Here is a 27,250-nt window from a genome sequence, read left to right as displayed (position 1 = left end):
TGGTCTTTAGTTTCACCGCACGTAAGAAGAATTCTTTATTACAAGCCCCTGGCGAAGGTCTTGAAGAATAATTTAGCCTTTGTAATCGGTTTTCCGGAAGCCTAACCCTTTCGCTACACCACTGAAATAGATGGTATCATCTACAGAGATGGGATGATGTCCAGAAGTCAAAAATGAACCTCAGACGCCATGTTAAAATCCGAGATGGCGATTAACGGTTTCTGGGAAACAGCCTTAAATGGTAAAATATCGCCAAATATGGATATTTTAGGAGTCCAGAAGCCAAACTTCTTACGGCATTTGGGAATGCAAGATTGCCAAATGAGCGATAAAGTATAAGAAATGATTTTAAATTTTGAAACCTATTATTCAGCAGCGCGGATATGCTCAAATAATTCATCAATTAAAAACTTCCGTCACCAATTAATCTACAGATTTCAGGTACCGTAAACTGGGGTGACTTTGATCAATTTTTTGAATGTATCTTAAATATTTTTTTTTTTATTTTGAATACAAAATTATTTGATATTTTTAAAATGAGTACTGGTATGCATTGAGCAAGATCTAGTCACTACTTGAAAAGTTTAGCAACAATTTTGCTGTTTTCTAAATTTGCTCTAAAATTTTTACATAAATTATTATTCCGGGGTGACTTTCATTGTTTTGATGAATTTTATGTGAAACTTTGCTGCATTAACAAATTTGAACAATTTAAAACAACTGAAATAAGTTTATAAATATGAGAAACATTTTGGGGGCTATTCACATTCCACGTGAACAGTTCATGTTAGCGAAAGTCCAACATTCATACAAAATTTATAAAACATGTATGAACGATTGTCCATGAAGAGAGTAGGGGGTCCAAAATCACCAAAAACTAGTCCATTGGAATATGACTTATCCAACAGATAAAACTTGCGTGCTACATGACGTTTTAGGTTGTCGCTTAGAAGAAAACATAAAATACACTGTTGTGATTATTGGACTCAACATTGCCTTTGAGGAAAAAATTGCAAAAATAATCTTTATATTTTCTTTTATTGAGAACTAATCTAGGAACCAAATAAACAAACTTTAGGTATCGCAGCTTGTTGTTTTGTAGCTGCTTGAACCGAATGTTTGTATGCAATGAAAACCGCTCAAAATCCACTTTATTTTATAATTCAAAATATCAATGTGGTAATATCTAAACACAATCAGTGAAGTTAACGACAAATCTGAAGCTCTACGAGCGTTTTTTATCACAAATTCAAAAAAGAGGTAGATTGATCAAAGTCACCCCAGTTTACGGTACTTGATTATTTTTTGCATTTAAGTTAAACTAATTAAGCAGTTTAAATATTTTTTTCAACACAACAACGTGTAAGGATCCGTGAAAAAGTTATAAATGCACGCAAAATTTGAGAAAAATATTTTTCTCTTACGACATCAATGTCAAGTGAACTCTAACGGCAAATCATTCAAAATTGAAGAAACAGGTTATCACAAACTTTATAAACATGCTCTACTTCTGGTACACTATAATAGAGATTGTCACAGTACAGATGGGGGAAATATCATGTGACGTCACCAGACGTGACATGGTGCGATAAAAGGCAAAAGACCACATTAGACGGGAACGAAATATTTTTTCAGACACTTAATTCCTTCAGTTTATATGATTTTACATTCGAAATCCACGTGGCTCAGTATTTAATCAATATCACAATAAATGCATTGAATGCTATTCGCTCATCATCGACGTTTCGGTCCTTTCATGCTTCATCATCAAGGCCTACAATGTGTTGAATATTTTAGGCTACAATTGGACTTACATTAGAACAAAAATTACTCGATACAACTTTGGAACAAACTGGAACTCGAAATGGTAATCAATGAGTTGAAAACATTTGGGCAAACATGAAATAGTCGGGTCGTAAAGGGTTCGATACTGCACATCCAGGGCGCAGAAATAGGTCATTTCATTCCGAAAATTTGAAACCCCCTTGAACTAAACATCGGTTTCAGTCAAAATTTAACTTCAGTTGGAATAACAAAGGCGTAATCGGTAAGTACATTATTTTACGTACTGATTGGTCAGAACTATGGACAAAAAACCTTAGAAATAATTTGCAGGAATTTGCATTTAATGCGAGCTTTCGAAGAACCGAGCAAAAGAACCAGTAACTACGTCGGTTACTTCGCGAAAACGTACGAGAAGCTAAGTCATCAACGAAATGCAAAATATTTTACGAAGATCCTCTAATTCGAAAAATTCTGTCATCGAGCGTAGACCGTGATAATAAAAGTCATTAAAACTCAGCCAGGCATCTTAATCACAGAGGCGGACAAAGGGGACTGAACCGTGATAGTAAGCCTGGTGGAGTACGATTGAAAAATGAAGCAGTTGGTCGATCATCTACGACTTATTGATGACAGGACGAAATACTCTAGAATTTTGCATCGATGCCAGTTTCTTTGTTTTTCGGGGGAAGTTCGTCCCTCAAAAATCTGTAGCCGCGATGTGCAGCCCTTTGTCACTTATTTTGGCCGACACAGTGATGGATAATATTATTATCAAAAGAACGCAAGAAGCAGGCATCTCCACCCACTAGATCGGACAGACCATCAGGCAGACTACCAGAAATCAAAAACAAACCAGACTGTTGTCGATCGCTGGTGCCTATACCAGACCTCACACCTATGATAAAACGCACACTAAAGATAAACATGCTTTCGGTGGGAATCACAGGCAGCAGCGTTCACACTGTCAAAAATCTGTGGAAGACTGCTAAGAACCCAGTCCCCCACATGCAAAAAAGTAATATCGTGAACAGAATTGCATACAATGACTGTACAGCATGCTACATCGGTATATCAAAAAATCAGCTACGAACGAGGATATATGAGCACCAGTTGTTAGTAAACACTCTCGATCGGCACCTATCGACCGGTCACGAATACATTGATCTGTTGATACAACAACTCAAAGAAAAAACTGCCTTGATAGAGCACCCTATAGATAAACAACACCGCTTTGATAAACAATCTATCGATCGTCGATACCAGCTTTAAAACACAGGCGGTGCCGGTATTGGAAATGTGGAAATCAGCGCTACATACAGTTTTCTGCTAAACAAGTGTAGGGAGTTCGAGAGCGGAACGATCACAGGCAGTCCGTCGATTTCAGAACGACACCAAATGTTGATAACCGTTTCGAGTGAGCTATTTACTTCAATGTTGTACTGAGTAATATTTGCTCTAATGTAAGTCCAATTATAACGTAAAATGTTCAAGATATTATATGACCTGATGATGAAAGGACCGAAATGGCGGTGATGAGCGAATAGCAGATCAATCAACGGATTTCATTAGACTACAAGCCAAAATACCAAAACCCCTTGTATTAAACATCAATTCCAATCGAAAATAATTTCTGTTGAAGTTAATACCATTTTCCAGTGAAGGTTTCGTTCGGTTTCAATAGCTCATAAGAAATAACACCGAACTGGTCCCACCAAATTCACATAAGCGTGAACCTTTTAAGAAGCATAAATGGGAGGTCTCCCTTTCTTTTTTTCCTTTGGGTTGCTGTAATGAATCCATTCATCATTCGTTGCGATAAAATGAAGAAAACCATACTATTTTACCATAGATGCATTTGTCCACAAGCGAAAAACGACACTCACAGTTACTTGGTTTCAAATCATAAGGAATGCAAATTTCTTGTTTTTGAATTATTTCCTAAGCATTTAATCGCTTGGAAATGGTTTAGCTAGTAAGATCTAATACCAAAGCAAGCTGTTCCTGCGTTAAGCATGAGTCCTCATCGAGCAATTCTTCCAATTCAGCTTCTTCGAAAGTTTTTGGTCTATCTTCAGAACATCCATTCAAAACCGAACCATTTTCGTCTTCAAAATGGCTTACTGTGAACTTCGCTGGAATTTTGGCAGTTCAGCTAGAACTGTGCAATGAGTTTGGGTAAAGCTTCTTGTTTCAACGCCATTTTAAACAAAACTGAACATGCATTAACAAAACAAAAAATAATCTCTGAGCGTTTTTGATGTTGAGTAAGAGAACCTCAAAAAATTCCAAAGTTTTAGTTGTCACCCGTTAGGAACAAATTTAGAAGTGTGTTAAAAAAATATAAAAAAATCTTCCGGTGGATCATGGACATGGACAAAACCTCATAACTTCTCAAATTCAAGTCATAGAATATTCGTGTCTTTGACAAAGCTATTCGTTTGATGAAGGTGCAATAAAATTTCTAACTTCTTGCATTAAAGCTACAGAGATTCAGTGTTTTCGGTAAAAATGCTTGGTTGGATTCCTTGTACATTCATCTACAACATGCATTGCTCTAGATTATTCTTCAATCTAGATTGCTCAGTTTTGAAAGTGGTTTTTTTAGCTACTCAATTCAAGTCTGAGCGATTTGGGTTCCTAAGATCAGCTGTTAAAATCGTTTAATTGTTTGGATCAGGGTTTATCGTCATGTCACTCTTTTACACACAGATACACATACACATTTTTAACATTTAATTGATCATGATTTATTAAATATAACAAAGATGATTGTATTTAAATAGATTACAGAAATGTTTATTCATCATCTTCCAAATCTGTTTCAACGTGAATGAGTTTCCCTACAGTTTTTTATTATTTTACGGGTATCGAAGTTTGTTCTTGAACTGGACAAAACGGGGTCAGATGTGACCAATATTCCGTTCTTGTATGGTTTCAATTCCGCTGGACTTTAAAGCGGCAAGAAGCGACAGCTAAAGTAGAATTGTGACTTGTAAATCACTTTTTCATATGTTAAATATTAGAGCAATTCCTGCTGAAACCAGGCCACTAGGTGCACAAGGTCTTTAGAATTTTATATGAATGCACACGCAAAAGTTGGAAGGTGCGAAACCAGTACAAAATTGTGCGTTTTTAACGCAATTGTTGATGTAATTCGGAACCAGTACAATGATTGCGTGTTGGGCATAACGCAATTAATGCTCTAGCGTTTCTCCAATGTATTTGGCAGCTCCAAACTACTACACCTAAACAGTTTCAACTGGTATCAAGCAGCATTGCAAAGCGAGCGAGAAGCAAAACCATTCTCCTCTTTTCTGCTTGAGGACGAAACATATGCTACGCTTTTCAAGTCTTTTGCAAACACGCTTTCGAGATACTTTTTCTTCTTCATGCATTCCAGCAAGCAGCAAGCACGCACCGACAGTATGAGTGAGACTAACAACACTGGTATCAAGTATGTACAGCACGGGCAGGGTTGCCACATTTAAATCTGTGTTTTCCCTTGAAAAATCTTAGCATCTGTATCTGGAACAAAAATATCTGTAAAAAAAATCTGTATTGTTTAAACATAAAGAACTTTGTATTTTTTAAGTTTTTATGGTACATAAACAAAATTTTTAGCTTAAAACGTGTGAGGAGTTGAAAATATATTCAATTTGCTTAATATTTAATGAAATAAAATTTCGGATTGTTTTTAAAAGTTAATGTCAATTTCGAATAATCTGTATATCTGAACTTTTCGACGAAAATCTGTATATCTGTATATACAGATTCTGTACCGTTACTTCGGCCAAAAAATGTAAAACACAGATTAATCTGTACATGTGGCATCCCTGAGCACGGGTGTCTCGCTCATTTCGTGAAGCAACGAGATATCGCCTTGCGCGTCGCAATCCGAACCGAAAGAGAAGCGAAAGAGCAACCTGCAAATTGTATGTGACGTGTCTGGTCTTGTCGCACATACATGGAAATTCTACGAGCGAGAGAGAAATTTCTCTCGTCGCTTGAGAAAAATGCGCGTGCAAAGAATGACAAATAATAATTATTCACAATTTACAAGTGTTGCCATAAAAAATCAGGAACGCTTTTGTGGCTTTGTGGAATGGAGGGTTTTGCTAGTTTTGCGGTGAAGCTAGCGTTGATTACAAAATGTTGTGAACAGAATTTTGTTTCGTTTTTTTTGCAAATCGTTCAATGGTGCTTTTTAATGACCAAATCCATCGAGATAAATCGATCGAGTATTATGGCTTATGTTTGCTGCTTGCACTGCTCCATGAGTAGCAGTCACTAATACACTCGACGTGAGAAATAAAGTGTCGGTCTATGATACATATTCTGATTTCATTCTATGTCAATGTATTCGCAGTACAACTGTTGTGTTGTGCGTTTCACACATTTATTGTGCGATTTCTGTGCAACATTTGTGCGAATCGGGAAGACACAATGATTGTACAAGACTTCAACTTTTGCGTGCACATATTAGCTAGGAATAGAGAAAAAATGATTATGCCATTTTTGTTTGATTGAATTCGTTGACCCTTCGTGTTGACCCAAGGGGTGAAATAGTTTCTAGAAAAGTGGAAATTTTAACAATTCTTGATGTTTTATTTGAGCTATATCTCTAAAATTCGTTATGAAACTTACTACAAGTAGCACTTTTCAAGAAAGTGGAATTTTAAGGCTTTCATTTGTAGTAATCAGCATTTTGGCCGCCATCTTGGATTATTTCAGAAAAATGCAATTTTGGCCGTGTTCGCAGCTACCAATTTTCGATCTGAGACCAGCATTGAAAAGCTGAGAAAAAATGCTATAAGATGCAAAAAAAGTTATATGAGCATCAGTGTTAACCTACCAATTAAACAAATTTTCCGAACGAAGTTTTAAAATAATCAATGCATTCCGCGTAATCAACGTAGTAACCATATGTAGAAACTCTTCCCTCCAGTGTTATTTTTTGAAATGCGGTAAATTTCTGGATATTTATGAGTTCAATAATAAATTGCTGAACAAAACTAGTCCAGGTTAAGAATCAGTATCAATTAGTTCGAAAGAACTGTTCATTTGAAGAATTCGTAGACACTCCTTGTAGTTCATTGAAACAATGCTTAGCTCATTTTCTGTCCCTAAGGTAAATTAGCATAAGTAAAATGAAACTTATTGAGACTACATCGTATTTCACTTTTAAATCCACAAAATTACCAATCTTAAACCAAATGATGCCATTGTGTATGCAGATTTTGCTGAAAATTATAGGGTGACGATTCAAAACGAGATTCAATCTCTCTATTATACATAGAAAATTGTCATTATTCATCCGATCTACTGCTATGCCGAATGGGTTTGACATCACAAAACATTGATCCTCCTTTTTGGACCATAATCCTGTACTTGTCTTTTGTTGCTCCACCATACTGTTTTATGTACTAAGACAAATCATTTACCACATATCAGAAAAGTACGTTCACACTGACGGAAAAGGAAGTAAGTCTAAAAATAAATATAACTTTACCCATACCCGTTTATGTAAACGATTTTTACATGTACGTAGAGTAAAATATTCATGCCGTAATCAATATTGGACAATATTCAATTTGCTCCGAGAATTAAAATAACCCACGAAAAAGAACAGAAATAAATATTAATAAAAAAATTAATAGATAACATGCTCGTGTTGCATATATTATTCTCACTAATCTTAATGCTAGTTGCATTATTAACTGATCACGATATATATTGTTATAAAAAAAAAACAATATCGCACGCTAGCCTAGGGGCTAATGCGTTCTCGATTAACTAGATTAGTTGAGAGAATTCGTTATCGATATTGTTTTCGGCACATTTTGCATGTTGTAGGATAAGTACAACGATACACCGTGCCCCAGTGCTGAGTAGAGAAAATTTCCAGCTCGAAAAGTTCCTCGACCTGATCGGGAATCGAACCCGATGTCACAACCGTGTGGAGAGCTAGCCGACCGACATCGCTTACCACAGAACCACGGGGACCATATATTGTTATAGTAGGGTTATAACACAGACTAACAGACATAACACGTCGAACAAATTTTCAATAAAATCATCGTTTGGATGATTCCAGTACTTTACATTAGTAACACTAGCACCATCTGCTGTCGTGTTCGCGCTGCGTCATGTATTTTGACATCTGCGCCAGCGCTACTGCATGTGTCAAATGGAGAACTGCAAAATATGTATGAGATTGCATGACAGCGCCCCAGACGACGTTTTCGCGCGATGATTGTTATTCGATTGAAAATTTGAAATGAACGTTATTTGTGGCGATGGAGCTAGGTTCCAGTGTTACGTCTGTTAGTCTGTGGTTATAACATGCGCATCCACTCAAAGTCTCAGCATATGACTACTACGTTGATTGCACGGAAAATTCGTTCAATTGGTAGGTTAACACTGATGCTCACCTAATTTTTTTCTTGCATCTTATAGAATTTCAGAGGTATAGCTCAAACAAAAAATTAAAAAAAACTTGTCAAATTTTCCACTTTTCTAGAAACTGTTTCACCCCTTGGTGACCGAGGGGTCATCAAATTCAATCAAACAAAAATGGCATAATTATTCTTTCTCTATTACTAATTATTATGTGCATTTATATCAAATTTGAAAGATCTTGTGCATCTAGTGGCCTGGTTTCAGCGAGAATTGCTCATTAGTGGAAAATTGTGAAACATTGTGTTTAATCGTGGCATAGTGAGGTATGCCTATCTATCAAATTTTTTCCCTTCTATCTAACTCATATTGAAGAGATTTCAAGCATAATATCATCATGTTTTGGAAGAACCTGCATTTTGCAGAGTGATAAAATAATCAAAATATTTTTTTTTTATTTTATCAATAAATAAACCCTAACTTTCTCAACCTCACGATATGCTAAAGCATACAAATTTTCTTCAACCTATGCTTGATTCTTGGTTTGTTGGCATTCTAGTTTTTACAAACTATCGATTTTAAATCTAATTCCGAAAAAAATCTCAGGTTTTGCATGACCTTTTGTATGAGGCTGTTCCAGTGTTGATCGTCAGTGGCGAAATCATCTTCAACGAATAAGTATAAAAAAATTGTATTTGTACTTAAAACTCATCTGACACTTAATCTTAATGAATCTAAGCCTAATTTACAACAAATTCGAGCTAAATAGCCTATTTTTAAATCTATGGCTGGGTTCGTTGAATACAAATAACTTTTCTACCATTGAAAAGGCACGAAATATGTTCGTCATGAATGGAAATTCAATTTTTGCAGATAGATAGCTTAGATTACGCCATTTTCATTGTACAACTCATAAATTGTTCAGAGTTAATGATTTGATGCTATGATAACAAATCTGAATGTTATTTTACTGGAGGTGGAGGTTATTTTACTGGGGGGAGGAGGCTCTTATAGACATAGAAAAAACATTTGGCAGTGTTTGGCATAATGGTTCTATTGCAAAAATAAATTAAATAAATTGCGAAAATAGAATAAATTATTCAATTTTTATAATCTAAGTTTTATGAAACGTTTGGAAAAAAGTTTTATTTGTCAAATGCATTGAATAACAGCCGTTAACCAACAAAATTGAACTACGAAAGTATTCGTAACAATTCGCGCATTCAATGGTGAGTTGTGCCCAGAATCCGCCATTACCGCTTAGAAAGTGATGGCTTAGATAGAAATTTTCCCTTCTGACACCATTTTACGTGATTGTCACAAGTAACAAAAAAAATATTACTACTGTCTCTTCCTTTAACAAGCGATCGATCACAAATTGATTTCTCATACAAAAGCAAATGACAACGAGATGGGAGTCAGCTTTGTGTGGCGTAACAATTCACTTATGGTCAGCGTTCTCCTCGCTCTTCCTCTTATCTTCGACAATTGTCCGACAACTCGGTCTGCATACAAATGAAAGAACCCCTATTAGACTTGATCCAATGCACTTTCGCAAGCTGACCCGATGTTCCGAGTGAGCTTCGTTCTGCACGTCCCAGCTGGCGCTGGAATTTTCTGCTGGAAGTTTATGGGGTTGTTATAGCGATACAATCGCGCATGGCTAGCTTGAAAGCCCCATTCCGGCGAACCGTTCGGGAAAAGGGAAGTCTCGATGTCCGTCGAAAAAAAAAAACCATCTCTAATGCAACCGATTCTATTAAATCATCATCCTTCTTCATCTAGCAGCTTGGGCTCTAGCCGCTTGCTCCGGTTCATCTCGGACGGCTGCGGCACACAGAAAGCAGGGAATAACCCAAAGTACAGGGTATCAATGGTGTGTTTTGGATTGTTTTTATTTGTAGGCTTTCAAATGGGCATGATTTAGCAATTTTCGCACCCCGCGCTGTCTGTGCTGGCTGGTCTGACCCTGGCCTAGAAGAATAAAAGAAGTTGGAAAAGGAGGGGCGAGGTTGTGTGGGATGCTTGAATAATGTCTGGATCGAGTCCGGATAGTGGGCCTTAACGTGCGGACGTTTGAGAGCTGAGTTTTAGTTTCGGTAAATTCATATTCATCATTAAGCCCGCTAGGCTTCCAGGTGAGTTCGGAAAGTAGTCTGATAATTTTAGACATGGACGCAATTAAACCAAAAACAGTTGTATTGTACTCAACTTGTAAACAGGAGCCTGGCGTTATTGAAATTGCATCAACAACCTTAAAATTTACTTTTTTAAAATTGGGAACTACATAAGGAGCTATATTCTTTTGCAAACATAAGGATGTACTAACAAAACTAGTTTGATTAAAATGTTAAACTCATACCATTTTTGATTGCTCATAAATTTTGTCGCTGAACAATTTTTTTGTTCATAACCAGTCAAATAGTCGCGATCCGAGAATACGTTTTTGGAAATGAATTTAGTTTGGAATATAATAGCATTCGTGGCATCTGCCATCTTTTACAAAATCATAAGGACGCTTTAATTATCCACGAGCATGGACCTAGCTTCGTGGCCTTAGACTTTTCCGCCATAGAACCTCAACGAATTCCTCTGCTAATGTCGTTCACGGTAAACACCAGTTGGCCAAGATGCACGCACTTGTCAACTACCTCGATTTCATCACCGCTAAGCTGAATCCGTGATCTGAGTTTAACGCGGTCTTCTCTGGGTCGATTGTTGGCTTTTGTGCATCATCCCAAAACCGGAAATATCCCTATTGAGTGGTATTCGATTGTTTTGGGAGAAGTTGCCATCTCATAATTCAAAATAGTCGTTGGGGTCGGTTCTTGGCCTGGCCATGTGCATCATTTAGATCATTTTGAGCTGTTTTCCAGAGGAATTGTTTCAGATATGTGTTTCATTTGTATGGAACCCTACTCGTGCATAGAAGGGAGAGGGGCCGTACCACCATTGAAATGATTCCTGCTCCCACAAACTTCTACATGCCAAATTTGGTTCCATATGCTTAATTAGTTCACGAGTCGTTGAATGTAATAAACGTATCGCAAACATAGTTGTGTTGGATTTACGCCACTTTGAGTAGAAAAGGCGGTTACGTCATTCCGTTTTCATGAATCAATGACGCTAATTTTTGCACTTTTGATCAAATTTCGGCGCCTATAGGTCCAATTTGGTGTATTCTATCGTTTAATCGTAAAAAACACAAATCGGCCACTTTGGCGCTTACGTCAGTCTGCGAGATTGCGGCAGTATAGAACGGTATAACAAAAACTGTGAAGATTTTTATAATAAACTACATAATCTTCACTGCTAATTGTAATGAAAATATTTTTTGTTTTTAGTTGCTCAGCATTAATCACAGTTTTTGTCATTTAACTCATATTTTTTTCATATTACATACTGACTTCCTCTCGTAACCCAATCGACAATGAAAACAACCGTGAGCAATGACAAAAATTTTATTTATTTGAATATACCAATCACAGATGCAAATATTTCCTCAACTCTACATTTCTTCAAAGACATTTATATATTTTAATTTGAGGTTAACATTGAATTCTTCTGCAGAAATGGAATTCTTCTTCTTAACATTATAATCTTCAGGCATCTCATGTTGTCGTCTCTCAGAATAAACTTTGAACTCGTCAAACCGGATTCGTTTCTGCCTCATCAGCTTATATAGGCTTACACACCCAAATTACACCTCCAAGTTTGAACTCAGCTGCTGAGTTTGGTAGGAGTACATTTCTTCAAAGACATTTATATATTTTAATTTGAGGTTAACATTGAATTCTTCTGCAGCAATGGAATTCTTCTTCTTAACATTATAATCTTCAGGCATCTCATGTTGTCGTCTCTCAGAATAAACTTTGAACTCGTCAAACCGGATTCGTATCTGTTTTATCAGCTTATATAGGCTTACACACCCAAATTACACCTCCAAGTTTGAACTCAGCTGCTGAGTTTGGTAGGAACTTCAATGCGAAAGTCCCACAGCAGAACTAGTTCTTCAATACTCAACTCATAGTGTTTACGATGGAAAACTTTCAGTTTTTCCTCTCAAACAGATTGTGCCGACCAAGACTTCAAATAATTTTTCGCCACTTTGAAAGCCTTCTGACAGTTGTCCGTCCAAGGAAACCTCGTATCGTCCTTCAAAAGCATCCTTTTCACGAACTCGTTTGAACACTGGACCATGTCGAAAACCAACTTCGAACGAATTGTTGACCAACGACGGAAACATTCAGTTATGCGCTGAAAACGCAATTGGCCGCCAATATCTTCTACCATGTGGACTATATCATCAGAGCCGTAGCTACTCCGTTTTGCGTGGGGGGGGCAGAGAATTATTTTAAGTAAACGTTTTTTTTGGAGAGAAAGCAGTTTAAAACCGTTATGTGCTCGACAGAAAAGTACCTTTACGTGTCACACGGAGTACCTAAATTAAAATTCTTATAAGTTTTTCAGTTTTCCTCTTATTTCGATAGTTTTAGCACCAAAAGATTCAGAAGCTCATTATTCATTTAAATTTGTGCCTTACCGTGACGAACCCACGATTCGATCGATTCAATATTCATTAAACAAATTATCAAACAGCAAGAGAAGCAATACAGGGTCGAGTGATGGAATATAACGATTCTATGACACTTATTAGAGCCATTTACACAACGATCGAAAAACTAAGAACAGAAGAGAGTTTTTAAAAGTTATAGTCTGAAGCAACTAATGCATTGAAGGAATTACAGCGTTAGAGACCTTTCTTCGAGGATCGCATCATTCGAAATCGACGATACTGAGAGATTCTATTCGCGAAGAAATATTGAAGGAATGGAGCGATTCAACCGTCAGCCTAAGTTCTAAATTTTACGATTCGCATTGTTTGATCAATGTTGTTGTCCGGTTTCATTTCGGACCTAACTGGAATATAATTGTCCGGGCCAGGTAACGGACTGGGTTATGCTTCCGAGGTGTGGAAAAGTCCTGCCTAAAATGATTGAACTGAACATAAACATGAATCACAACCTCATTGCAGTGAGTTTGGATACTGGCTGAAAGTTTAATATTTGAAATAACTTGTCTTGTGTGTCATTTTTTGCCCACGATTTGTTCAATCCAAGAAATCAAAAAGTGAGAAATTAAAACTTCTGGAAAAACTGGTCAAATTTTACAGCAAAACTTGTTTTGCATTGTTCTTATATAATCAAACGTATAAAACTGTGATTGGTTCTTTCATTAAAATGACACATTTAAAAAAAAAACTGACATTTTCACTCGCAGACGCTGGACCGGACATCTGAAACGGAAGTATGCGGATCGTCAGTTTTAACTTCGCCGCAAATCAGGCGGGCTCATCACAAAATTGAGTAATTTAACTTTTTTGAGCTCGACTGTTTTGATTGTTCGAACTCGAACACGGTTCTTTTGAGATTTATTGAACTACTTAAATGCAAGGTGCAATTGTTCTTAACAAACAGAAATTGACTGATATCGGTAAAATAAAAAAAAACTAGAGACTATTTAATAATGCTTATTTCTTATATTTCAGATTTTTCTTTTGGTTTTTTGTACCTAGTAACAATCAAATATATGAGAAAATTGCGTGGTGGGGCAATGCAAACGCGTGGGGGGCTAAGCCCCCCCTAGCCCCCCCGGTGGCTACGGGCCTGTATATCATAGGCGGTCGGTAGATGAGATAAAATTCATTTAATAACCGGCGAACATGAAAAGACAACTTGTGGAAATGACAAAGAAATAGGTTTAGCAAACGAGGAGTTTAGAGGACGAATACGGGCGATAGAAACAACCAGACTTCAATCAAATCTACCTGACTCCGATCCCAACTAAGCCGAAGTCAGCTAACCGCGCGGCATGCTGTGACAGAGAAGTATCCTGGCAGTCAAGAATTTTTTTTTAATGTACGAGAAGTACTACTAGGATGTGTGGCTTCAGCGTTGAGGAAAATCTACTTCGATTTCAGCGTAGCTTGAAGAGGAGAGCTCTCGAGACCGTCCGAAGCAGGTTGCTTCATCCAGCGGAACTTAAAAGTGCCATCAAGACATTGTGAATGTTGCAAGATTCTGCTAGATTCGGTGAATACCAGCGTCGAAGGCAGAGAGGTTAGGAGCTCTGATCGATTTCGGCGTCGTAGTCCAGGACATGTGCAACGATCGTAAATAGCCTGTGGATTTAATGAGCATCTGTTCAACATGGTACTTCTTCAAGAACTCGTCCAGGCACTGCCACCTACCATGAGGCTTGACTAAGCTAAGTATCGTCAAACATTGATGGCGGTGACTTAAGACGGTGACTTCAGCAAATGGTGGAAGATACTTGTGGGAGAAGCTTGTGTAGTAACAATTCCGCTTTGGTCAGTGGGTACAGTGACAAATCTAAAAAGCGCATACGGTGTTTCTTGAGAATACGCCAAACCAGTTGCGTCGAAGCAGAGTATGATTTGACAGCGACGGTAATCTTCATAATATGGTTTGTACCATACGACAAATCCATATCCAGCCGTTCCATCTCTTGCAACGATCGCTTCGAGTAGTGGGTCTCTGCCCTCATGGTATTTTTGACGAGCAACGTAATTTCTGGTAGGCACTTCGTACTATAAATTTACCCATTCAGAGCCAGTCCAGAGCCAAAGAAAACCCAATAGTTGGCCAAAACACCATGCCGAGGACATCGGAGATTGCGGGTTCAAGTTCCGGCTGGACCAGGGAAATTTTTTCTAAGTCTCTATCGCATCGTCAGTCCGTGTTCATTTTTAGCATCCTCGGAAAATTACATACATTGCCTACTTTATAACTTAAAATGTGAGTCATAGGACAAAAAATTTCATTAGTTCATGAAACAAAGAAAACCGGCTTTGACATCCCCTTCTCGCTGTTTGTCAGCCACAACAGCACCTTCTTAGCGAACTTGGTGTGCAAAATGAGCTTCACCTCGGAGATCTTTGTAAGGGAAGTAAAATACATAGGACCACTTCAGAATGGAGTAGCTTTACTGTTTACGCCATCACGAATTTTTTTTGTTGACTCATGGATTACTATGATTGGAGCTGAATGGGAGGCTTCGTCAGTGCCCATGAAAAATCGGCAATTTGTATTCTTTTTTTCAAAGCAAACGTGATTATGAAGGCGTACATGTATCTGCACAGCACGGGAGGTGTGAGTCTCGCAAACCACTATCGTCAAAGGACAATGAGAGAGCGAGAACATGAATTTGCACGACCAACAGTGTTGGAGGTTTCTATGGTGAAACGAACAATAAGGCCGCTGTCCAGATGTTTACATTAGGAAAGTAATGATTGCCGGAAGTTTGTGAAAAACTGTAATACGCAGCGGTTCCTAGGCCATTTTTCGAGAGACGTGGAAGCGATACTGAAGGAGTATTACAACGACGTCATGTCCTCAAACGTAGAAACGGAAAAAGAGATGATACAGTTAGCGAAAGATGTCCGATACGTCCATGCAAAGGCAGGATTCGAGATCTGGAACTGGCAGTAGAATTCATGTCGAGTTCTGTAGGAGTTGGAAACGAGTTCGGGTGAGAAAAATTTGAACGAGATGGTGCCAGTAAAGTCCTCGACTTGCTGTGGTGGGGTACAACGACTGATACGTTCACCTTCAAATTATCTCTAAGAATCAACGATGAACTACTGCATGGTGACAACGTTTCAACGAAAAGGTAGATTCTAAGTACGCTGAGGACGATCTACGACCTCTAAGACTACTGAGGCACTTCCTTATATTCCTGAAGTTGACGGAGACAACGAAATAGAGCTCCGGGAAAATTTGACTCAATTTTCTCGATATCACTTTGTGGTCCAATGCTCTCGGGTCCTTAGTCCCCTGGATTTTTATGTATGGTCGTACATACTACCCAAGAAAAGCGAACATAGAGGAAGCACTATGGACCAATCTGAGAAGCTTATTTCCAAGATCATCAAATGGGAGGGCAGGGGGGCTTAGGAGTTTGCTCTCAGATAATGTGTCATAAAGGTTCTCAATAAACATCGCCTCAAAAAACTAACTCAAAAAAGAATATCTTGTATTTTCTATCTGTTAACACATTTTCAAAGTGTATTGGAACTTATTGAACACCCTGTATTTGATGGTCAAGTTGTCAATGTCAACCTTTCTTTATTCGTGTTTGTGGCATGTCAAATCATTGTTCGTTATTATTTGAATTTTCAAAAACTTATAATTATTTATTCATATTCACATACGAAAAGAGCTTGAACACATTTTGCGACAGTTATGGAAGCAATGTTTGTGCGAAAATATTTCTCCTTCTACTCGCATATTACCTTACAGAACGTGGTACTGATGGAATTTACACACACTCTGAACGACGGTGCAATGGCGTATGTTTGCTTTCAATTTATTTGAATAATTGTATATAATGTTTGTATTGCTTCACAAGTTTTCTTTTCAATTCGACGAAGAAAACCAAATACAGGTGGGAATAGGAATTGACCTGCCGATAATAGATTAAAACGTGACTACCAAATTTTTATCTAAGCAAATTTGCAAAATAGTGTCTTGGGGTAACATAGGAAGTATTTAAGAATATTTTAAGGTTTAGATTGTGATTATATTATCGTTACTCTGAATTCATGGTATAAAATACATTAAGTGTATAAAACACATTACGTGTTATGAACTTGCAGGTTACTAAAATTGACAAAAGTTTTACCATTAAGCAATAAGCCTAAAAAATAGTTTGGAGTTTAAAACAATATCGTCGGATTTTCGAGTCAGTTAAAAGTTGATCCGATTTAATTAGCTTCCCGATTATATAGACCCAAAACGACTAAAGGGGCTGAGAAAATCGGAACAACACTGTAATTACTCCTGGTGTAGTGAAAATAAAAAAGTCATCAGTGTTCCACACTCCCAGTTCCCACTATCTTCGGTCAGCTCTCATTTATTGAAACCCCGATGATGACCAGATAATTTAGTGCCTCTTTTATTTTGTTTTCCCGAGATCCATTTTATTCGAAACATCTTCAGTGTTCTTGTTGGTGGTGCTGTTTGAGTTTCGATATTTTGCCCATTCTCCTCTGGCTCGCCTTGCCTGGTGTTGTGTTCTTTGTGTTGTGTGTCTTCAGCAACAAAAGAGGCAAACATTAAGAAAACAGCGCCCCGCATGTTTTGTTGTGCATTTTAGAGCCTCTTTGTGTGTAGGACAAAGTGAGGCTACTTTCTTACACCTTCCAGCCTTCAGGCTAGACTCTCCCATTGCCTCGCGGTCTCGAGTGATGGAACCTCCGTCCCCACTTGAAAAGTGGTTTGTTTTGTTTTGTATTTCTCCTTTTTCGGGCTCATATTGTTCAGTCTTCTTCTTGGAGGCTACGCTCTGTTTGCCCTCGGTATTCTAAAGTGAGTAAAAAAGCAATCAATTTGCTTTCTTTTCAAAGAAAAATCAATGAACGACGAGCAACAATATTTACCGGATCAATATTCGTTAATATATGTTGGGCTTGCTGAAGCACAAAAGGAGGATCGCGATCGATCCTGTGCGGTGTCAGGTTCAAGTTGGTATTGATATTTGACCGGGCTCGGGAAGAACAGACAAGCGGTCAAATTTACTTTCAACTCTTTGAGCGGAATTGGTTTCTCCAGGTTTTGAGGTTATCTTCGGTGGCGATCGAGCCTCCGGTAGGTGAAGAAGAGGCTCTTAGGATCGTCGATTCGCACTCGGAAAGGTGTGAAAATATGATCCCTCTGAAATTGTTCCCACAAGATAAATATTGGCCGGTTTCGCAAGTGTTAAGGCAATGTTTGTTCGGGTTGAAATCGAGGGTGGAATTCTGAGAAATATCCTTGAAACGAAAGGCGTCTTGTGAGGAGATTTTTCTCAGGCGATCTTGAAACAAAATTGTATTAGCCTAGGCATTTTTGGCGTTGGTAAATGATCGAAGATTTGTGAATAGTTCCCAACGTTCAGGAAAGAAAATACTATCATCATTACAAAAAATATGTGCTCTGAGGCAAAGTCTATAAATTACTTTCTTTTTGTTCTTTCTTCGCACAGGTTTCAGGTAAGTTTGTTTTGTCTTGATACACACATACACTTCGCACAAACTACACCCCACTGTAGCAAAGATTTAGTTGTTCGGTTTTTTGGGCAAACAAACGCTCGTAACGTGTAACGTTTTCGTTAATTTCCCATCACCAAACCCACGCATAGAACACATTAGTATATAGCATCTGTTGAGTTTCGGTTTTCTGTTCAGACATAAACCGATGTTTTGTTTTACACTCAAAAATGTTAGCATTTGTTTTTTATCTGTTTAATTTTCTGATAAGTTGGGCGCTGAACCAGCCCCTATGCTGGCAGCTAGCCCCCATTGGTGACAGCTGCTCCGGTGGCAGTTGCTTTTCTTTCATTGACACACCCCTCAGCTTAGTGTTTTGTTGTGGTAGTTTATAGAAATGGTTCAACTTTTGTTCTCGCTTTCTATCGTTCGTTTATCCTACCAATCTCTCTAACAAACCGTGCTTGGAGACAATTTTTTGATCATTTCTTCATTTTGTTTTCTTTTTTCTTCTTCTTTTCTTTCTCATCCCACTGCACCTATTCTTCAACTACTTCATCGTTCGTTCGTTCGTTTGTTCTGTGCACTGAAATATATGTTTGAAAAATAAAACATATAAAATTGACTTACTGACCGAACGATCAACGCATCCCTGCAGCGATGAGGAAAACCAAGGAGAAAAGTCACACAACGCTACGAGGAAATTTTCGAAGGGAAGTAGTAAGGCTTTCTCCTACGACTTCATCGCACCCACGGGCGTTTTCACATCGTCCGAGCTCTGGAGCATCACGCAAGGTTGTATCGTAGTTTGTTTCTACTTTCAGCTTGTTTGTGTTTTTACTATATTACTGTAATGGTTTGTTCACCGTGATAAGAGACTGATGGTTTATATGAGTTAGATTTAGGTTATGTTTTTATCATTGAACTCTGCAATTTCTACAGGTTGTATATTTCACATCATTGGAGGGATATGTTTGCCAAGGTTTTTTTTCAGTTTTTTCTTTCGCAGGGTTCTCTTTTTCTATGACTCATTTCAGAATAAGCGATTTTATGGATGACACCAGAGCCAAACTTATCATACGGTTTATCTGGAGAATCTTCACCTCCTTCACCAACTGGATTGATCTTCACCAGCTAGAAGGAAAACGATTTAATTTAAGCATACACAAAATCTTGTAAATTCCAATATTCATTTTTTAGTCAATAAAAATTATGATTGTAAAACAAAATTTTTAGTGCTATTTATTTATGTGTAGGCATACCCAAATATATTTTTAGTATCGTGAAAATCTGGAAATAAAATTACCAATAACGAACATAATTCTTATTCCTTTAAATGACATTGTCACCTAACCTCTGTTGCAAGCATCGCACATTTTGATTTAAGAGTCATATTCACACTCCTTCTCACTCCCGTTACTTAATATGTATTACTGTCAGAGCCGGAGGTCCCAGCTGGTCTCGAGGTACGATGCAGGCCTAACAAGCCATTCGTCGTATGTTCGAGTCCCGGCTCGGGAGAGACTGTTAGTGTTAGTTGGATCGTAGCGCTAGCCCCGCAATTGTCCTGTACACTTAACAGTCGGCTGCGAAGTCTGTGTATAGTAAAACAGAAGGTCGAATTCCGATACGGAATGTAGCACCAAGGCTTTGCTTTTACTGTCAGAGCCGGATTAATGATTGTGGGGGCCCGGGGCCCAGTTTACAGTGGGGGCCCAGAAATAAAAATAAACCGTTTTTTTTTATCGTACGAGTTAAATCGTATTGAAAAGTTACCAAAAATTTGTTAGATTTATTTTTTCAGAGAACTATTAATTAAATAAACAACATTCAACTTCTTCAGAATATCGTACTACCAACTTAACAATGCTACGTTTGACAGTTATTTATTCTTCATAGTCGTACGCAACCTATTTTCAATCATCTTCATCTTCATCTTCGAAAAAGACCTTCCTCCAGTTACGTTCGAGATAATTATGCTTTGTTTAGACTACGCCGCATATCACTTGATATCGCCAGATGATATCGGATGTCACCTCGGGTGTTCACTCTACAGTCAGATGATATGGTTTGACATTTACTTTGGTAATTGAAAAGAGAAGAAAACAAAAACAGGTTTAGGCAAAAACAAGACAATAAGAGCAATGTAATTAGGATAGAGATTTCAGCTAGTTGGCTCGCACCAACGCGAACTCTCATAAGCAATTGTGAAAATGTGCGGGATGACAAGACTCAAAATATTTTCTTGCTTCTATTTCGCAAGCAACGCGAATTTCGAAATTTGTGGGGTTGCATCAAATGTCTTTTGGCCGTGTTGCCAACTGCTGCAAATCTGGTTTTTATTGGTTTTCGAACATGATATCCGCGATACCATGTAGCCGAGGTGAATTCCAATGACAGCTCGGTTGTATGGAATGTCAGGTGATATGGATATGACATGGTGATATGGCCTCGATAGCACGAATGGCCCGATATCAGGTAATAAGCAGTGTAGTGTGAATGGGGTATAAGGCTCAAATAAAATGATTTTTGAAGGCACTAACGAGTTTTTGATTTTTTTCTTAATGTAATCTTCTTTTTTAAGCTCCACTGTGATATACACGCGGGGTTTTGTGGCGATTGCACATTTTGAACAAACGTAGTAGTAAATTCGGTGCTTGCTTACTGTTTACAGCCAGATCTGAAATCCGAAATTTTTTTCTTGATATCTAGAAAAATCCTACCGCAATTTGAAAAAATTGCGATCCACAGGCAAAAATTAGCACACAATTTGAGAAAGACTGCGAAAATATAAGGCGACCCTGGCAATAATCTACAGAAACTAGGAAAAAACTACACACATCTGCAGGTCAATAAAATCTGCACACGGACAAATAAGCTTATTTTTATTTGGAATCAACAGCAATGCATCAAAAAAAATTCTGGATTATTTTCTTTCTCTGCCTTACCTCCCATGCGCGCTGGTTCGATTCAAATGGTGTGTTAATGTGTGTCATTCCAAGAGAATCGAAGGTGAACTCTTATGGATCTAGTTGTGATATTGGCGCTCGCGAAAAAATAACACTGAACGAAAGTTTCAGATTGGAATGGTCTGTTTAAATTTTCTTGCTGTAAATTAAACTTTTGATTGAGTCTCATTTTTGATAGTGAAAAGAAATTTTTCTCGTTTTGTGGAGGCTCCAAAAATGCGGGAACCGAGCCCCAAGCCGCCCCCCCCCCCTTAAATCCGGCTCTGATTACTGTTGTATTCGAAATACTCATCTCTGATGTTGTTTGTTGCTCAGTTTTTATTCGAAATTTATTGGAGCTGTATATCAATCTACCTCCGGTTTATCTTTATTTGAAACTCTCTGAAAAAGTGTTGAAATCATTTCTGAAAATGGATGTGTGTTGAATATTTTTCGCGTTTCTAAAAAAATATAATGCTCTAGTAAAATTATTTTATTGTAAAAATAAACTCTTGCATATTTAGGTAATTAAATCGTATATTCTAAGCTTATGACTAGTGGATGGAAACTGCCATACAAATACATTTGGTAGCGTTGGTATAAGAGCGAGAGAAATAGGTAAAATGGGTAGAAGAAATGTTTAATACTCGAATCTGCAAAAAGCAAATTTAAATCCTTACAACAAAGTTCGATTTAAACAGCAAAAAATCCGTATTTGTTCTTTCATTACTCTCCAAAATTTCTAATAAAATTCCTAAATAATTTGAGATTTTCCAGGTTTTTCCTAACGTAGTTATATACTATCCTAAAAATTCTTTCGCTTGAAATTAGTCAACAGCAAAAACGGACCACTATATGCCATTATTTTTTGTTTTGTTTACGCATGCTCAGTTCTGTTGAAAATAACGTCAAAAAAAAGCATTTTGCAAGCGCATTGTACAGTTTAAACTGAACTGCACACAAACTGGTAAAAAATTCACAGTTAATAATTTTTAAAGCAGTAATCTTTCGGTTTCAACTGTGTTTAATATCCTACAAACCTCGATAATAATTAGCAAAAAGGGTGGAAGACCAGGCAAAGGTGGGGCGTGCTTTTCTAAGTTTGCTGTTGTCTATATTAGCATGTTGAATGGAAACATCAGTTTTTATAACATTCTCAGTAAATTGTCTGCCTAAAAAGGTTGTTACAAACTTCTCAGAAGTACTTTACCTTCGAGGCATCAAAATAATCTAGGCTCAAGGAAGCAAACATTATTTGGCCTGTTGAAACAGGGTAATTCTGTTTTTTTTTTTTGTATGGACCCCACTGTGACCAGTAGTTTTTTGATCTTTTGTGGTATTGTCCGGACGTTTTTGCTGTTCGCACATTTTGTTTTATTTTTACCCTTTTGCAGTATAACTTATTGAGAAGTAAGTTCTTGTCTTTTCCTTAAGACTTAGTAACTTACTTCGTTCCTTATTGATCTTATCATTGCCTCCTGCAAGCTATCACTCTATCAGCGTATAACGTGCTATAGTCTATGATATTATCGAAGCTTTGGAACAGCGGTTATTTAGTCAGGAAGGATATTTTTAGTGTGGCAGGGCCTAAGAATAAACCCATACTTGAAGTCCTTTTACCAACGAATGGCTTTGTTCTACTAAGATTCGAACGTATCACCGCTCGCTTGTCAAAGCGGACTCTGTAACCTTGCGGCTACGAAGTTCTACGTTATTCTGTAATTCTGTTAGTTTTTTTGGTACTGATGATGCCTACTCTTGCTACCGATTGGTTCCTACTCATGGCGTCTGCGCTAGGTATGCTCGCACGTAAGGGACCGTTCCTAAACCACGAGGTCATAAAGAGGGGGACGGAGGGGTTTGTCAAAAGACCACGAAAGGCCACGCATGGGGGTGGGGGGGTTAACGAAATGACCACGTGGTCTTTTTTCCTGACTTATAATTTATTGTTGCCACCAAGTCAAGAGCAAAAGCTTTTGCATTTTAGAAATATAGAATGTACTGAATGTTTAATAATAAAAATTTAAAAAATTTAAGCGAATTTTTGGCACTAGACAAATGAAAAGACCACGTGGTTAAAGTCGCAAGGGGGGCGGGGGAGTTGGCCAAAAGACCACGAAAGACCACGGGGGGAGGGGGGGTACGGGGGTATAAAAAGGGATCAAAATATGACCACGTGGTTTAGGAACGGCCCCTAAGGGACTATACTTAAACGACGTAGCATAATGGGGGCAATATCGTCGTTTTGTGACAAGCTGTGAAAAGGGGGGGGAGGATGAATTTAAATCAACGTGGCATTTATTTTGGAAGACCGGTTTTTTTTCGCAGGAAAAATGCATACCATAAATACACTACAACATTACACAAAGTTTTGCAGCGAGAGCTGTCGAAATCTTTCTATCTGTGGCATCCTGAAATTTTGTGTAAACACACAATCTGTTTTGAAAACAAAAATCGTTGTTTCTTTGTGGTTTTTAATAGTTAAAATTACAAGATACTTTTTTTCAAAGCTGGTAAGTGCAGCGATTAGTTTCTTTTGCGAATTTCGAATTATTTTCTGTGTTTTTCACAGACATAGATGAAGTTTTAAGAGGGGAGGGGGGGGGGTTTGAAAATCATGAAAAAAATGCTACGTCGTTTAAGTATGTTCCCTAATTGGTTCATTTTCGCGGAAATTTGACCATGAAGAATTTTATCAATTTTCGCTGCTGAAATTGGAAAACAAAAGCAAAAGAAAAATTACAGTGGAAACAACAGCACTGGCTGTCCTATAGATGTTACGGATATCCGCATCCGCATCCGTAAATGTGGAACATCCGCATTAAAAATTGCCATTCGTATCCGCATCCGCATCAGGACTCACATAAATATCTGTATATGCACATCTGTATATAATCACATCCGTAACATCTCTAGTCTGCCCACTCAGCCATGCATACAAGCTTTCATGCAAGCCATCATGAACCTCGTTTGTTTCACTTGACGTTTCTTCTGTTTGCTACTACCAAAGTATGATGTATAATTTTGAAAGTAATAAAAAGATCATTTTTAAATCGACTTCTGTTTGTGCACAAATTGTCTTTAGAAACAGCATTCTAGTATTTACCTTCATTATCACACGTAATTTTGTAGTCCTAATTACACCACTAAAATAAGTTTTATTCACGAGTCGATGGGGAATTCTAGAGAAACATTTCAAAAGGTCCTATCTGCTTTGATCGATTTTTTGATCGATCACTTTCATTCAATCACCACAACTTATTAAACACTTTTTATGCCACGTTATTTGCACGAGTTTATAGTGGACTGAATGAAAACCACGCTTGGGAAAGTTGCTTAAGCTGAACCAAAATAAAAAGACGCCCCGGAAAACCGATTAAAGCAGATACGACCTTTTGAAATGTTTATCTAGAATTGATTGTGTACTTCGAAAAGCAGTGTTGCCGATAGATGATTTAAATTTGCGTATGTCACTAAATTATCAATCTTGCACGGTGCTTTGAGCGAAATGACTCATGATTGTATCAATGTTACATTTTGCGGTGCACAATTGTGGGTCAGTCCATTATTTGGTTATTTTTGTTACATTCGCCTAATAAGGCCGTTACAAATTTTATTTTCATTTTATGTAATTCCCCTTCTTTAAAAATCTTGAATATTGGAAGGGGAAGAAAAAAAAGCTCAAACTGTTCTGTTCATTTTATTGGTTTTTCGACAGCATAAATACTTTATTTAGCAACAAACAAGTCCAGTGACAGCGAGAGTGTCGTCAAAAGACAAGCGAAATAAATAATAATAATAAAAACTGTTATTTTTCTACATTTATTTGAGTGCAAGTTACAAACGTCATAACTTGCACGCAAACTTTGATATTTCTTTTTTTTTCGTCTGTGTTACTTATTTTTTGCCACCCCCTTTGCTAACTTTGATAACCTTGGACATAAAAAGAATTCGAAATTTGTATCAGCCTAATACTCAATAAAATAACTTATTTTTAAGTTGTTACAACAACAAAACAACTTTTGTGATGAATTTTTACACATCAGCTGCAGTGAAACTAATTGCTGATCGAAAGTGCACATCAGACAGAACACAAAAATAGAATGTAAATCATTGGTAGTTGATTACTCTTCCGATTTTAGATAGATTTTTAAACATTCAGACAAGACGCTGACTGACCAATAATCGTAAAGTAACTGTATACAGCATAGATGATCACAGCAAAAGGAAAAAAGAAATGCAAACAATCTTCAGTTTATCAATTTTAATCTTTGAAGTCCCAGAAAAGCTGTCATTCCACAAAAAATGAGCAATTTGTGGTTGTATTGAAAACCGAAAATGGTAAACTTACACAACACTGATACAAACTTGCTTATCCAAACGGATGCACTTTTAGCTGTTTGAGTTGATTGTGAGGTATATTGATCGTAATAATTTATGACGTTATTGAACTAAATGATTCTTTCTATATATTTATTTATTTATTTAGCACCTAAAAAATTTAACTGAATGTTTGCCTTTTTTTAATCTATTCGATTCACTAGATTCCTACATACCTTAGTTTATACTACATCACTGTGCTGCGCTTGAAGTTATGAAATTTTACAATAAATGGTAATAATTTGACAAACCCTTGTTAATTATGCACAATTTCTTCTACCGTACTCAGTGAACTTATTGACAAGTTTCCAATTTCACGAAAGGAACTAAACTAATTAACAGCAATAGTTCCTACTGTCACTGTTGATTAAGGCTACTGATTCAATGCAGGTTTTTTGGATTGTAAACAATTATAACAAAAAGGGATTCTAAATGGAAACTGTGAATAAAATATCTATAATATTCTATTGATATATTTGTATTCGCAACGGAAAAACGATTGACAAACAATTTTCGCGATCATATTACGGATTGTATAAATAAAGTATTTATTTACAAAACAACATCACTAAGGCAAATTCACAGAATAAATATATAGCTGAATGCACGAACCAGAAGTCAATTACTACACTGTTAAAAACATAAACGTTAAAGTGAAGTGATTTGCTGTTGAATTCGCACTAAGCCAAACATTTCAATGTGAAATGGGAATCTATTGAAATATATTAATGTGGAGATGAAATCAACAACAAATCACTACATTTGCAATTGTTATGTACATTTGTGTTGATATGCTTATGTTTGAGATACGAAACGTCAACTATTTAGAAATTACCAGCACATCACAATAAATTCAAAAGACTTGATTTTATTCTAAATTTTCCATTTTATTTTAGATTTTAGATTTTTCATTTTTATTTTAGAATTTAGATTTTTCATGTTTATTTTGTTTCAGGTTTTCAATTGGATTCACAGGCTGATCATCGCACCGTATCGGTGTGATCGATACCCGAGCTCTGTAAAAGACTAGTTTGATTATTTTTTGGATATCGAAGAAATGTGCTGCTTGCATCGTTCGCCACCGCCACTATTATTGTTTCGTTCTATATTTGTGACGTTTATCAATTGAAAGTGCAGCTGTTATTTAACTGATTTAAACAGTGGTGCAAATGCAAGAGATACTCGTTTAAATTTGGTGGTAATTTCTATTGAACAGTTTTCAACGCCATATCATTTCGTTGCAAACTGTAAATCATTTTGATCAACACTTAATGTCTTCAATTTACAGTTTCGTGTGATGAATTGAATCAAGTGCAAGAAAATTTGAAGTAAACGTGTTAATTTTTTACAGTGTAGTTGATAGATTTACCAATCGAACATAATAAAACACCTGGACGGAAATTTACTGATATATACACACTTCTGTGTCAAATACACTGGAATACGGTACGAATTGAGGCATGCCTCTGATCTTGAAAGTAGCATTCCCTACTCGACTATGAACTATAATCACGAATAAGCACACCTTCATTGTTTATCAAGTGTATCGAATAAAATTTGTTCGAAATTCTATATTATATGAATTGTCATTACAAACAGTAGTTTATTTCATCAAATGCTACCATCTCAACTAAAGTTCGTCTTGAATTATAAAATCTAATCAAAATTGTTCAATTGATTCCGTTTCGTTGTA

The 27,250-nt window shown here is 37.1% G+C and overlaps 1 protein-coding gene across 1 annotated transcript in view; it reads left to right on the top strand.

Moving 5' to 3' along the window:
• The window catches only part of LOC129721625 (nuclear factor 1 C-type), a 67,963-nt gene extending 48,413 nt beyond the window's left edge, over window positions 1–19,550 (top strand). The window contains exon 7 of the mRNA XM_055674388.1: window positions 18,888–19,550. Coding sequence (XP_055530363.1) covers window positions 18,888–19,036 — 149 coding nt within the window. The 3' untranslated portion in view covers window positions 19,037–19,550. The remainder of the gene's footprint in view (window positions 1–18,887) is intronic.
• Window positions 19,551–27,250: the final 7,700 nt, after the last annotated feature.

The sequence above is a fragment of the Wyeomyia smithii genome, chromosome 1 (assembly GCF_029784165.1).
Source record: "Wyeomyia smithii strain HCP4-BCI-WySm-NY-G18 chromosome 1, ASM2978416v1, whole genome shotgun sequence".
NCBI classification, from domain to species: domain Eukaryota; kingdom Metazoa; phylum Arthropoda; class Insecta; order Diptera; family Culicidae; genus Wyeomyia; species Wyeomyia smithii.
The sequence above is the reverse complement of the archived record's forward strand: the minus strand, read 5'-3'. Positions and strand labels throughout refer to the sequence as shown.